At 40.8% G+C, this 14576-nt stretch overlaps 1 protein-coding gene across 5 annotated transcripts in view; it reads left to right on the forward strand.

Moving 5' to 3' along the window:
- The window catches only part of RANBP9 (RAN binding protein 9), a 59159-nt gene that overhangs the window by 6276 nt on the left and 38307 nt on the right, over window positions 1–14576 (forward strand). For all 5 annotated transcript variants that reach the window (XM_050941592.1, XM_050941590.1, XM_050941591.1 and 2 more), the window contains exon 2: window positions 3024–3135. In XM_050941592.1, the coding sequence (XP_050797549.1) occupies window positions 3024–3135 (112 nt within the window). The remainder of the gene's footprint in view (window positions 1–3023; window positions 3136–14576) is intronic.

A 14576-nucleotide genomic window follows, 5' to 3' on the forward strand; every position in this document is an offset into this window, starting at 1 on the left:
GCCACGACCCGGGCAGTGTGAGTGCCACTGAAAATCAGCTCGCGTGCCACAGGTTGCCTACCCCGGTGTAAGGTCATGCATAGCTTTGTCCAGATGGGTACTCCCATTGACTGAAGTGGGACTACTTTACTCAGTGTTTGTGAAGGTATGCACTTAGTGTAGCGGTTCTCAAACTGGGGGTCAGGACTCCAGTGTGGGTCATGACCCCATTCTAATGGGGTCACCAGGGCTGGTGTTAAATTTGCTGAAGCCCAAGCCCCACCGCTTGGGGCCAAAACTTGATACCCGCTGCCTCAGGCTTTGACTTCAGCGCTGTGTAGAGGGGCTCAGGCTAGAGGCCCCTCCCGCCCAGGGCTGAAGTCTTTGGGCTTCATCTCCTCTCCCCCGGATCCCCCAGGGCAGTGGGGCTTGGGGTTTGGCTTTGGCTATTTTCTACCTCCCTCCCCTTTGCCCAGGGCAGCAAGTCTCAGGCAGGCTCAGGCTTCGGTCCCCACTTCTGGGGTTGTGTAATAGTTTTTGTTGTCAGAAGAGGGTCGTGATGCAATGAAGTTTGAGAACCTCTGGGTTAGAGCTTTGCAGGATTGAGCCTACATATTTTTTTTTTAAAGCTTAAAAATTTCATTTTCAGTAGATGCTAAAGTATGATGTTCCAACTAGCTTTTTCAAACGTGATTTTTTTATGCGTAGATTTTTTTTTACTATTTTGCTTCAGAACCAATTTTCAATTTGTAAATGGCCGAAAATGGAGGTTAATCAGCAGGAATGTCTAGCTGCTATAATAAAAGCAGGAAGCCCTATTCATAGAATGTTGTAGCCTCCAAATTTTTAAAACATTTTTGGACAAAGTCAAAATTTAAACTTGAACAAGTTAGTTATTGTAATTAGTTGTCTGTAAGCTCTCCTACAAGGTAAAACTAAAATCTGTCGTGGATGGCAGTGAAACTGCTGTGTAAAATCCTATCTTTTCAAAGAAGATTCTTTTTAAAGCTCTTGGTTAAATATTATAAATGTGTGCTTTAAAATTGTCATCCTGTGAAGACCCTTGTGAAAAATAAACTAGAGAGAGGCTATGATGGTCTTTAAAAATACAGATCTCTACTTTAGGTAATGTAGAGAAAAATGTTGGGATGGTTTACAGGTGTTCTTTAGAATGTTAGAGATACTCAGCTGACTACATTACTTGCAGTGGAATTCACTATTTAAAGTGATAACCATAGATTATCTGAGACAAAAAGCTATTTAAAATTCAGCACCTACATAGGAACAATAAGGAAACTTTTGAAGGGACAGAAACTTGAAATGTAGTTTAATTTTTAAAATGTGTTAAAAGTAGTTTGGGGTGCCACTTTCTCCTGAGTCTCCCTGGCAATAGTAGTGGATTTACAGTTGCATTTTCTTAGTTCATAAAATGTTTTTCTCTTCTGTTGTATCAAAGGCCCACACAAATAGCAGAAACTGACTTGAATATACAGTGGAAGCAGTTTAACTACAGAAATCACTGTCAAATGCATAAAGTAAACTTGGGAAAATACTTTTTCTGTAGTCAGTTCTTTGGTTTTACTTGTAAAAACAGGTTGAAATTTTTTTTAACACAAATAATTAATAAATTAATGGTACCACCTTTAAACAGGACAGTCAGAGTTCATGCTCTGCTCACAAGCTTCAGAGAGGTCCCTTTAAGGCTTTGTCTGCTTAATAGGCCCAAGGACTTCTGTATAGCCAAGTATAGCAACCTGATTTATGGCATCTAAACAATGAATTGCTAGCACTTAAGAACAAAATAAAAACTTATTCTGGAACTTCTGGAGCTGTAGATTTGCTTATTACTCTAATTGGGATAATTATAACTTACCAGCATTGAGAAATAGAGTAAATGCATCCAGTCTTGTAATTTGAGTACATGGCAGGAGTATGACTTGATTGCAGAAAATAAAGACTATATATAAACTTCAGTAAAAAATCAATGTTGGATTATTCAAACAATTTTAGATAAAAAAGAGGTTATCGGGGCGTCTCTAGGTATTTTGCTGCCCCAAGCACGGCAGGCTTGCCTGCGGGAGGTCCCCGGTCCCGCGGATTTGGTGGCACGCCTGCGGGAAGTCTGCCGAAGCCACGGGACCAGCGGACCCTCTGCAGGCGTGCTGCCGAAGGCAACCTGCCTGCTGCCTTCGCAGCGACCGGCAGAGCATCCCCTGTGGCTTGCCGCCCCAGGCACGCGCTTGGCATGCTGGTGCCTGGAGGCGCCCCTCATGACACACACTAAAGGTAGTACACAACTAGAAAATGAAAACAGTTGTCCATGGCCAAAAATACAGAGACTAGGACTTCTTGCAGTAGCAGATTGATATAGCATTTGCTGTTTTGTAACAAAAAGAGCAGGGCCTCTGTTTACTTATTTGAAGACTTTATGAGGTTAATGCATTGTTGAAATCAAAGACATTCAGAACATGGAAATAAGCTACCTACTGTGATTGCTGTAAAGTAACTGACAGTTGTATTGTAGACAGCAGTAACAAAATATCTTGAAATTGTTTAAAGAAATATGAGTATACCAAGCAGTAGATTAAAATCAGTTGTATCACATTTCAGTTTCTAAAAATCAGTAAATGCTGTGCAACTGAGAAGCCATGTAGCACTTTCACGATTTATTATACGGACTGTTGTCACAATCATATGTCCACATTTTATTGCAAACAGAATGAATCTTGTTTTGTGATTGTTTTCAGATAACTGTAAAGCCTTTTTAAAGCAGCAGACGTTGAGTACCTCTCTCAGCTTGTTTAGACAAGGGACAATGGCTAGTATATTCTAGAACACATTCATAAGAGAGAACATTGCTTTATATGCTGTTCCATACACAAATAATGAGGGTCTGATCAGAATTTTTTTATGCACTGAAGTAAATTGACTACTCAAAGTAAATCCTTTATTTTGAATGACTGGCTTGTACACTGTCAAACTTGCACTTCTACAGTTTACTAGTTTAAAATATACTTTAGATTTTTAATGTGACTGTTTTGCAGGTCATGGCAAAACTCCAAAGGATGCTGCTTCAGTTCGAGCCACACATCCTATACCTGCAGCCTGTGGAATATACTATTTTGAAGTTAAAATTGTCAGTAAAGGAAGAGATGGGTAAGCATTGATTGTATCTCTTTGTTTTCATATTATTTTTCTGCCTTTCTGGAAGAGTTGCCCTTTACATATTTCTACATCTCCATACCAGTTTTCATTTAATCAGTCTGATAGCTTCAAAGTAAAAACAGATTATTCAGTTAAAAAATACTTTATAGGAACTAGATGGCTCATGAAATTGGTGACAATGCATGTAGTGAGCTTTTCACCTCTCACCATTTTAAAGCTAGCCTTCTTCATTACTGACCAGAAATTACCATCTGGCAGCCTGTGTTAGATGAATTAGTAGGCTTAGTTCATTTCCCAATAGTTAAGTGTCCTGGTTATAAAAAACACCATAATTAGCATCCTTGGTGGCAGTTTTGGCAGAGGAGTTATGGATTAAATGGCCACTGAGACTGAGCCTGCTCTCTTAGGTGTAGTCCTTTCACAGTGCGGTGGAGACATATTGTCAAGCTAACAGCACAGCTACCACCCAATACTGTCCATTGTGTGGCCAAATAGAGAAGTTTATTGTTTAGGACTGTCAATTCAGCACCTTTTTCAAGTACTGTATTAATTTTAAAAAGTAAATGACATTTGTGTATATTAAATTACTTGGCAATGAACTGTTGTTGAAAACATTTCAGATGTTAAATGTGCTGAGTAGATGTTTAGTAATTAAGCAATGACCCCATGGAAAGAACACAAGAGCTTGAACAGTTGAGCAAGTACAGCTGCTATTTTCTAGAGTGTTTTGGTTTGTGAAAGTCATCATGAGTCTCTCTCTCTTGTATCTCAGAACTTTTAGGCTGCATTGCTTTATAAAAAGACATATTATCTAACTAAGGCAGTTAAGAGCTTACTGGGAAAATTCTGAAGTGTGAATAAATAAAGGTGGATTGGCAAATATGCCTCAATTATATGGGGAACATTTGTCTTTCATTTTTTGGTGAGGAAGTTCTAAAAGCAGTAGTGTGTGTGTATATATATGTATATAATATATACTTTTTTTTGCTTGGGGGACTTTGGGGGACTGCCCACTATAACACTTTTGTGGTGTTGCTCTGACAAAAGGTGAGTAATCATTCTCCAGTATGGTTTAGTAACTATTGTGATAGCACGTAAAGGCCTGAGTAGTATTGGTGTTTCATTGTTAAAGGTATTGTACAAGCACATAATTGACTTTGAGGTGCCCCATGCCAGGAATTTTTTTGACATTTTTTTTTCTCTTGCCAAGATTATTCAGCTTTATTAAAGGTGTTAAGTACAGTTAATTTCACTTTGTCCCATCACTGCACCTTGTTTTTAAGGCACCAGCAAGTCCTCCTTGAGGTAATGGGTAACCTTTTGTCTTCTGGTCAGAGCGTTGACTAGGTTGGGACATATTGGGAGGACAGCCTCTCAACAAAAGGGGAGCAAAGACAGGAAGCCAGTTAAAGGATTGTAGGAGGAGTTGGGGGATCGAACAGAATCTTGTTCTGTTTTGTACCTACCTCACATAGTGAGGTCGTTGTCCATGATTGTTGGGGAGCTCATAGGTGCCACCACAGTACAAATAAATAATTGCACAAGTTGATTGTGGCCAATTTCTTTAAAATTTGTTAATTTAAAAAAAAAAATCAACCAACCACTGCCTTGTTTCTATTATTTGCTTTGTTATCCTGTGCCTCTTTCTGGATAGTTTTACTCCTTAAGCCTCTGCCTGTTTCTAGAGTCTGTCTGGTTTTCATCTTCCTCTTAACTCTGCCTCCCTCCTTTGTTCTGGTGGCGCTGTGTGGAACATTGGGAAAGGAGGTGGAAATGGTGAAAGGTGAGAGGGGAGGAATTGAAGGGAGTGGAGGAACAAAGGATGTAGGCATGGAGAAGAGGAAATTGGGGAAAGTATGGCAATAAGGATCAGGAGGCATGGAAAAACAGAATAAGTAATTAAATGTCGTCAAGAACTCCTCTTACTTCAGTTGGAAGTGTCAGTGGTGTTGATCTGGAGAAATGCAGGCTTAGCGTCAGGAGGAATGTTTAAATAGTCTGTAAAAGTGTGTTGGAGAAAAACTTAGTTCTCACTTCTGGTTGGGTGCAGCAAAGTCAGATACTTTTTCTCAAGCAATTGCATAGAGGGGAGAGAGTGTGCTAGGACACAGGGTTTCCCCCTCCTAGGCAGGTCTCTACAGGTAAACAATTACAGCAAGCATTTATACCCTTTGTTACATACAATAATAAGCAACAGCTGCATTTTGTTTATACATAGGTCATCTTCATATCTTATTTTTCTCACTTCTATTTAGACGCTAGTCTACATTCCTCATTATCGACACAGGGTCACAACAACTTCTCATACAGTTCTTTCCCACTTTCCTCACACAGTCTTTGCTTCTACAAATCTCACGTTATTAGGGTTACAGCTAGCTTGACTCTTGCTAACAGAGGTGACTGTTTGCATTGAAATCCCTGTCAGTTCTTGCTCTACTTCCACAACTGTACAAGCTTCTGCTGATCCAGCAGCTTTTTTTGGAGAGCTGGAGACTTCTAAGATTTGACTATAGTGCCTGGGAAGCAACTGTTGGCACTCATCATTAGTGAGCAAGGCCACAATGGTTCCAGTGAGAAGGGTGGATAGGGCATGGTAAGGAACCTAAAACAAAAACATATGCACCCTTATGTCTCTTGACTATCAAGCTAAAAACACTGCTTCCAGAAAAGTCTATTCATGCACTTAAAAATAGTAGGAGTGATGCCTTGTTTCAAATATTAACTGCAATGCACTGTCACTTACTGTTATAGGCAACCCTCATCAGTATAAAAAAACACATTTGTGCTTTGGTAAATCTTGGGTATGTCAGTAATTACTGACAAAATATTCCGTGATGCACTTGAGGAAATGTTTCTTGGTTATTGTATCAGTGAGATGGTTATATATTAAACCTTTCTCTAAGGTGTTGAATGCATTCCTTATTTACTGTAATTTTGTTATTGGAAAGCTGAAGTCAGTTAGTGTTTTGTTTTTTTTTCCTGTAACTACTCAAAAACGTAAATTTCATGTTCAGGAAAATGAGTGGCCAATATTACTTGTCTGAATCAGGCATTGCGTAGTCAAGCACTTCGCAAGCTTCTGCACACAGCTCTCTTAATGCACGCAGTCTGATCTTGGTCTCTAGAACAGTTACTGAACTCTGCCAAATTGTGGTGCTCTAGGGTTGATGATAAATAGAGCTAGGAAAAGATCATGAATCCATTTTTTCTTTAGTGACCCTTACTGAGATTTGAGCCACGGTCTTCAGACCCACTGTAGAAATGTAGGACTGGAAGGGACCTCAACAGGTCATCCACAACCTCCCTAGGAAATTTTTTCCAGTGCTTAACTACCCTAACAGGAAGTTTTTCCTGATGTCCAATCTAAACCGCCCTTGCCGCAATTTAAGCCCATTGCTTCTTTTCCTATCCTTAGAGATTAAGAAGAACAATTTTTTCACCTTTCTTCTTGTAACAGCCTTTTATTACTTGAAAACTATTATGTCCCTCCTCAGTCTTCTCATCTCCAGACTAAACAAACCTAGTTTTTTCATTCTTTCCTCATAGGTCATGTTTTCTAGACCTTTAATCATTTTTGTTACTCTCCTCTGGACTTTCTTCAGTTTGTTCACATCTTTCCTGAAATGTAGCACCAAAAGTGGACACAGTACTCAAGGTGAGGCCTTATCAGTGTGGAGTAGAGTGGAAGAGTCTTGCTTACAACACTCCTGCTAATAAATCCCAGAATGATTGGGTTTTTTTGAAACAACGTTACATTGTTGACTCATTTTTCGCTTGTGATCCACTGTACGCCCTGGATTCCTTTCTCCAGTACTCCTTCCTAGGCAGTCGTTTCCCATTTTGTATGTATGCAATTGATTGTTCCTTCCTAAGTGGAGTACTTTATGTTTGTCCTTATTGAATTTCATCCGATTTACTGGAGATTGTCCCCAACAAGGGGCATGCTCAGTTCTCCCAGGCATAAGAGGTGCCTCTCCTGCAGGGAGGCCATACCAGTAACAGATGGATATTCCCACTGTGTCCATTGCCTCAGAGAGGCCCATGTTCCACAGAAGTGTACTTTTTGCCAATAGCTAAAAAGCCTAATTTTGAAAAACACAGGAACTGAAACTACTCCTAATGGAGGGACCTCTGCAACCGACCCAGTTCCTGAATCTCCTCGCTGACGTGAGCCGTCACTGCAGCCTTCTACTCCAAAGGGGGTGAACCAAGGAAGAAACCTTCAGATTCCCTTCATAAGATCTCCAAAAAAGAGAGCTACAAACCCTCATAGTGAGCCCTGAACCAGCCAGAGGAGATCTCCGGCACATTTGGTCATTTTAGTACCAATGGCTCCTAAGCATGGAACCAACAAATCGCATGGGTCATTTGGAGCAGATACCCCTAGTAAGCCAAGGACCCTATAGACACAGTTGCTGAGGCAGTGGTACCACCGATCGTAGATAGGAGTATGGGCTGTACCGCTGTCTCTGCAAAGACAGCACCGGCGTGGAGAGAGTAGCACTCTAGACCGCATTGGATACCAAGGATACTGTGGCCTGCTCGATTTCAATAGTGGTTGTGATGCAACGGGTTTTGGGGCTGCTGAAGGAGGTTCAGATAATGGTCGAGGACTTCCCCTTTAAAGGCTCAAAACTGTAGATAAAACCAATGCCGCACTCTACACTCTGAAAGACTCTAGGGCCACACTGCGGTCACTGGGATCTATGTACCTGGACAGAAAAGGAAATTTAGTTCTCAATCCTCTCAAAAGTCACATCTGACCCAGTGCACTCCACAGCAGAAAACGTCCAAATTTCAGAGGTGCAGACCATCAGGCCCTCCATGTCACAGACTTCCACCTCAAAACACCAGTTTTGACATGTTGGTCACGGCCCTGAGAGATCACTAATAACACCACCATCTGCAACTTTCTCATCCCTTTGGATGCTGCCTTGGTCTGTTACATCAAAATTGGGAACACACAATTTCCAAACCCCATCTGTCATGTTAACTCCAATGAGTATGCTATTCATTTAACCCCCTCTTCCCGCCCCTCCTCAGGCACCCTTCTCACAAGAGACTGTTAAGATAGGAAATAGGAGGTAGGATTTGATCTATGCCTACGAGCCATAGAACCTGTGCCTGTACATCTCTGAGGCAAAAGGTTTTTATTCCCTGATCCCCAAGAAACAGGGAGTTTGGAGACTTATACTGGATCTCAGAGCATTAAACAAATTTGTGAAGGCTCAAAAATTCATGATGGTCGCATTAGCAGTGATTGTTCCATCTCTGGAACAGGGAAACTTGTTCTTTGCCCTCGACATCCAGGATGCCTATTTCCACATATCAATTCTGCCATCCCACAGATGATTCCTCTGGTTTACCCTGGTCAGGACCATTACTAGTATAGAATACTACCCTTCGGCCTCTAACTGGCTTCCACAGTATTCTTCAAAGTTCTCTCCATGGTAGCGGCTCACCTATGTACCTAGGGGGTCATGATCTATCCATGCTTGGATGACTGTCTCCTTAGGGGCCCACTCCTTCGATGATGCCGTGTGGGCCACTCACGGGCCTATGGAAATATTCACAAAGCTGGGGCTACAAATCCAATGTCCAAAAGTCAACCTGAACTCCAGTACAGTGTTCAGAGTTTATAGGGGCCAGTCTCTACTCCCTGCAAGCGAGAGCACTCCTTCCGCAACACAAATTTCACACTGTTCACACTCATAAGTTCAGGTCAGCCCATAGACATCAGCCAGGCATTGCCTCCAGCTTCTGGCGCACATGGAGGCTGGCACTTTTTTAGTATCCCATGTCAGACGCTACGTGAGGTGTATTCAGACATGGTTCAAATTGGTTCACAGACCAAACAAAGACAGGTTAGACAAACTTCTCTTGATGCCCTCCAGGATCAAAAACTCCCTGGATGAGTGGAAAGACCCAGCAAATGTTTGCACGGGGGTCTTGTTTGCACACCTCTGACATTACTTCTCACTATGGATGTGTCCCATTTAGGTTGGGGAGCACATCTCAGCAACCTCATGACTCAAGGCAAGTGGTAGTCCATGGAGAGGATTCTCAACATCAACCTCCTTGAACTCAGAGCAATTGGGAATGCTTTTGCTCTCACTGGTCAGAGAATGCACATGAAGATCATGACATAGCGTGCATGTATCACATAAAGCATTGGAGGTGCCAGCTCATCCTCCTTATGCGCACTAGCACGGAAACTATAGAATTGGTGCATTCACCATAGTGTTCTTATATCAGCAGATTACCTACTGGGAGATGCAGGATATAATAGCAGACAGTCTCAGTTGCAAGTTCTCACAAGAGCATGAGTGGAAAGTGAACCCAGCAGTACTCCACAGCCTATTCTGTCACTGGAGGATACCAACAATAGACTTGTTCGTTACTTACCTGAACAGGACATGCTCATGCTATTGCTCCAGGGCTTGCCTCGAACAGCGCTCATTAGATGACACACTTCTTCCATGGGACAAGGGCCTTCTATATACCTTTCCCCATTCTCTTTGCTGTTGAAAGTCCTGTTAAACATAAAAAGGGAAAAAAACAATGTCATGCTGATTGCTCCAGTCTGGCTGAGACCGATGTGGTACCTTTACCTGTCACAGCTTGCGACATGTCCACATATCCCTACTCAAGCTACACATTACTTCCTCTTGCAGAACAAAGGACACATTCTCCATCCCAACCTGTGGATGTTCTAGCTCAAGGCTTGGCTCATTCATGGTTCCAGCATGGTTACTGCTCCAAGGAGGTAGAGGAAATGCTACTATACAGTAGAAAATCGGTTACCTGTCATACTTACCTGAAAAAGTGGACTAGGTTTCAGGTTTGGTGGAATTCCAGAGAAATTACCCCAGCATCTTCTACTCTCCTCAGGATGTTGGACTACATACTGGATTCTCAAGAGGTCAGGGCTGTTACTCGGTTTGCTCAAAGTACACCTGGCAGCCATAGTGACTTTCCATCAACAAGTAGAGGGTTACTCAGTTTTCTCACCCCCAACCACAAAGAGATTCCTTAAGGGCACAGTGAAACTCTTTCCCCAAATCAGACATCCCACTCCAATGTGGAACCTAAATCTTGTTTTAAAGAGCCTCACTAGACTACCTTTTGTACCTGTGGCCACTTGCTTGCTCCCATACTGTCAATGAAGATAGCATTTCTGATAGTCATACCTCAGCAAAGAGAACAGAGAAAATAGTGGCACTAATGGCATATTCCCCCCATTCCGCTTACCATATTCTTTAAAGACAAGGTTACTCTTAGATCATACCCAAAGTTCATCCCCAAGGTGACCTCGTCTTTTCACATAAACCAGATGATTCACCCCCTGACTTTTTAACCTAAGCCTCACCATGATAACAGGGAGGCTATACTGCACATGCTAGACATTAGGAGAGCCCTGGCCTTTTACCTGGATAGGATGAAGGCCTTTAGGAAATCTTCCGAGCTTTGCTATCATGTTTGCAGAATGGGACCTCCGTCTGGAATCTGCACACGCTCCACAAGATCAGTTTCCTCTTCTGTCGCCTTCCTCAAGAATTTTCCTATCTTGGAAATCTGCAGGGCAGCAGCTTGAGCATCTGCGTATAACTTCACAGAACACTCTGCGATTACTCCACAATACCATCTATTGGGCAGGGGTCATATTTGTATGCATTTTTTTCTGTATTGTTCAGTTGGTATAACTTACATCCTTGCAGAGAACATCCACTGGAGAAAAATTATGGAGCTGACCTTAGAAAGCCAGAAGAAACCTATGAAGACCGAATCAATGTATTAAAATCTTCTGAGGAAAAAATACCATGGAAGAAGAAAAGTCATTATTATGGTGGACTGTAATCTCATTTTCCTCTACCACTAGTTATAGAACTGTATGTGAATGGACTAGTCTTTTACTTTCAAAAATGGCTTCTTAGGAAATTTCTTGGAAAAAGAAATCCTGCATTCAGTTTGGGTTAAATGAATGACTAGGCCTCCTGCATATTTTGGAGCAATTTATAGGAAAGGAAACATAAAACAGTTCATTATGTTGAATCATGAGTTGTCTTGACAATAGAGCTCTTGCATTAATTTTCTCAGAATTTCAATGCATGTTTTGTAAAGATGGATTTTAGTTTTCTGACCTCTTAACAATCAGGCATCAATGAAGACCGACGGTAGAATACTGTAGGGCATTTGAGATTTCTTAATATTCCTGCAAGTGACTCAATGCGAAAACCTCTTTAAAATTTTATACTGTGTCATCTAAATCATCATATAGAGGGGATAGTTAAGCTCCCCCCCCCAAGTACCCTTTTACTAGTAGGATTTCTAATAAAACAAACCCTCTTCTTAACTGCACTCACTGTATAATTGACTATTTTCCCCGGAGTGTTAAACCTCCCTTTTTATTAGTTATTGGCACTATTTTCCATAGTGCCATGTTTGATAACTTTAAAATTGAAGCATTAGGAAGAAATATAACTTAGATAGTACTTGACCTCAGTTGCGTTTGGTCCCATATGGATGTTTTGGTAACTTGGGATTTATCACTGTATGGTGTTAAGATGCTTTCCTTATATCTATAGCACGTATGTGAGGATAGGATCCAGATATTAGCTTAGCCACTTATTTTCTTCATCACCAAAACAACTTGGATTTCAAGGCACGATGGAGTAACTTTCTCCAGGTACAACATTTGTAATATCTGATAGGACAAAAGAAAGATTGAGCAATAAAAAATAGGGATTTTGATTTTTCTAATATTATAGCTTCCTAATTAAAATATGTTGTGTTTTTTGCAAAAATGTTTATCGGTGAGCTTTACCAAAGACAGAGATTTGTTTGTTTTTTTTAAATTTGTTCTTAAACAGAATGGGATTTATTATCAAAAGTAAAGAATCTTTTTTATATATATATATATAATTAGTAATGTATACAGCAATAACTTCATCATTGATACCAACAAGCTTTCTAGTAAAGCAGTGATTTGCTAACAAGTTTTGATACATACTCCATATTCCTTTTAGAAATGTGAAAGAGTATACAGAATGTTGTTAGATCTGAATTTTGATAGTTACTCTTTTGCCTTCCACACTGAGATAACTATTCAACATGATGGTGCAAGATTTTGCTGCACAGCTTCAGTTAAGTATAATGGGAATTGTATATCTAAAATCTGCATTGTCTTGAATGGTTATCCCTGTTCTTTCTCTCAACAGTCTCTAATTCCATACCTCCTCATATTAATAATTTTTTCCTTGTTCTCTTCTTATCCTCATATTCTCAGTAGTTCTGCTTAATCTGTATTTAATCAGACATCGAGATAGAAACTTAAGGTCCAGCAATGATATAAATGCAATTCTTAAATGAAAAAACAACAAAAAAAACCCTAGCTACTATAAGATTACTTCCTCTCTTTATCACATTGCAGTGAAATCCAGTCAGGGCATTTCTACACTTAACTTGGTGTGGGTTTATTTATGTTAAGTGATCTGCAACGAATGGTTGCAAGATCTGGTTGTATGCAACATTTTATTATCCCTTGATCAAGTTTAACGTTGCCTTATGTTGCTGCAAATGTATAGCACTGTTTTGCAATGAACATACAAAATTCTGGTCAGACATCCCATGCTGTTGCTCAGCCACTGTTCAGAAGGCATTGTGAGACTTTTTATACTGTGGATTGTGGGATTCTTAGGCTATGGAATTGTGAGAGTTGGTATCAAACTGCATAATTCCTATGATTTCTCCTGTTTCATTCCATCCTTGTTCTTCCTTCGAAAATGGTGGTGGCTCACAAGTGCTGTCAGGCAGGCAACAACAAGGAAACTTTGGCCAATGCTGTGATCCTTATAGTGATGAATATAAATAGGCTGCTAAAGGATCTACTGTCATGCCTGAGTTCAGAACCAGGGATATAAAGGCATCTCCTGAGGAGGAGGCTGACATACAGACCCTTCTAGATTTCTTCCTCAAATGATTCTTCTCACTGAAGCACTATTTTTTATCTTGGAAAACTAGCAGTGATTGCTGGGACCAAGGTAGTGCTGATGACCTTGGATGATCAGCAATGGGGACAGAACTTCAGGATGTCTAAAGCAACTTTCCTAGAGATCTGTGCAGAGCTTGCCCCAGAGTTGCAGTGTCAGAACACCTGCATGAGAACTTTCTTCCATGTGGAGAAGTTTGTGGCTGTCACCATCTGGAAGCTTGTTAACCAGTTGGGTTGGTAAATTGACTGTCAGGGCTATTGTCACTGAGGTGTGTGATGCTCTCCAAGAATTGCTTTCCCCCCAGAGTCAGAAAGCTCTGCAATGCACAGGAGGTTATTAATGGGTTTACAAGCTTGAACTTCCCCAATTGTATTGGGGCTGTTGATGAGATGCAGCATATGATTATTCTTGTCTCTTCCCCCCCCCCCATCACCTGGCTTTGGGGTTCATCAGAGAAAGGGATATTTCTTACTGGCGCAGTGTGGCCTGGGTGATTTACCAAGGAAGATTTCCCAATATTAACATGGGATGATCTGGAAAAGCCCATGATGCCAGGATCTGTAACACATTTGGAGTGTGTTCTGTATTATAAACAGAAACTATTTTTCCTGTGGGCTTTCTGGATATTGATGGCATTGCTGTTCCTCCAGTTATTCTGGGAAACCCAGCTCACTGTCTGCTTCCTGCACTGATGAAGCCTTTTACTTGACACTTGGAACTTGTTAATGGTGACCAGAGTAATTGCAAAATGACTCTTGATTTAGGAGATCGAAAGGTACATGGGGCAGAGGGCCCATTAGCTTCCAGCCTAGATGTATCTGCCTCTTAGAATGGGCATATTGTCTGAGGGCAAGAGAGAGAGTCTTGTGGATGGATGGAAGGAAGAAGTTGGGGAACTTTCTGAATATTTTGAACCGCTGGAGCATGGGGCTCTGCTACATGCTGCAGCTACTCAAGGAAACGGTGTTAGGGATGAATTGTGCTCTTGCTTTGAGTCTAGGGACAATTGTGAACAATATAATCTCCAAGGAGCACAACTTCTATCTTATATGGCGGCCTTAGTATGAAATATTAGTGTGTTTTAGGAGGGAATATGGGTTATGTTAGTAGGAAACCTGTGGCGAGCTTACTGTAAAATGAACAGCCAATAATGTGGAATATATGGCTGTTGTAGGAAATAGGAGCCTACCTTTTGTAGGAAATATACTGTTACCATAGTATGAAACGTATGAATATATTAAAACAGAACATGTTGATAATTTCATGTACACTGTACAAACACGAATGTTATTTATTAAACAGTACATTGTAAACTTGGCATTTAAAGAAGTGTACACCTTATTTGGAACACTGTAAACAAAAACAGTTTTTAAAACAAAAGTGAGCATAAATTTTTGCTGTAAAGGTCCTAAATATGTGTATGTAGGGTCTTACACTGTT

Source organism: Gopherus flavomarginatus, chromosome 2 (genome assembly GCF_025201925.1).
Source record: "Gopherus flavomarginatus isolate rGopFla2 chromosome 2, rGopFla2.mat.asm, whole genome shotgun sequence".
NCBI classification, from domain to species: domain Eukaryota; kingdom Metazoa; phylum Chordata; order Testudines; family Testudinidae; genus Gopherus; species Gopherus flavomarginatus.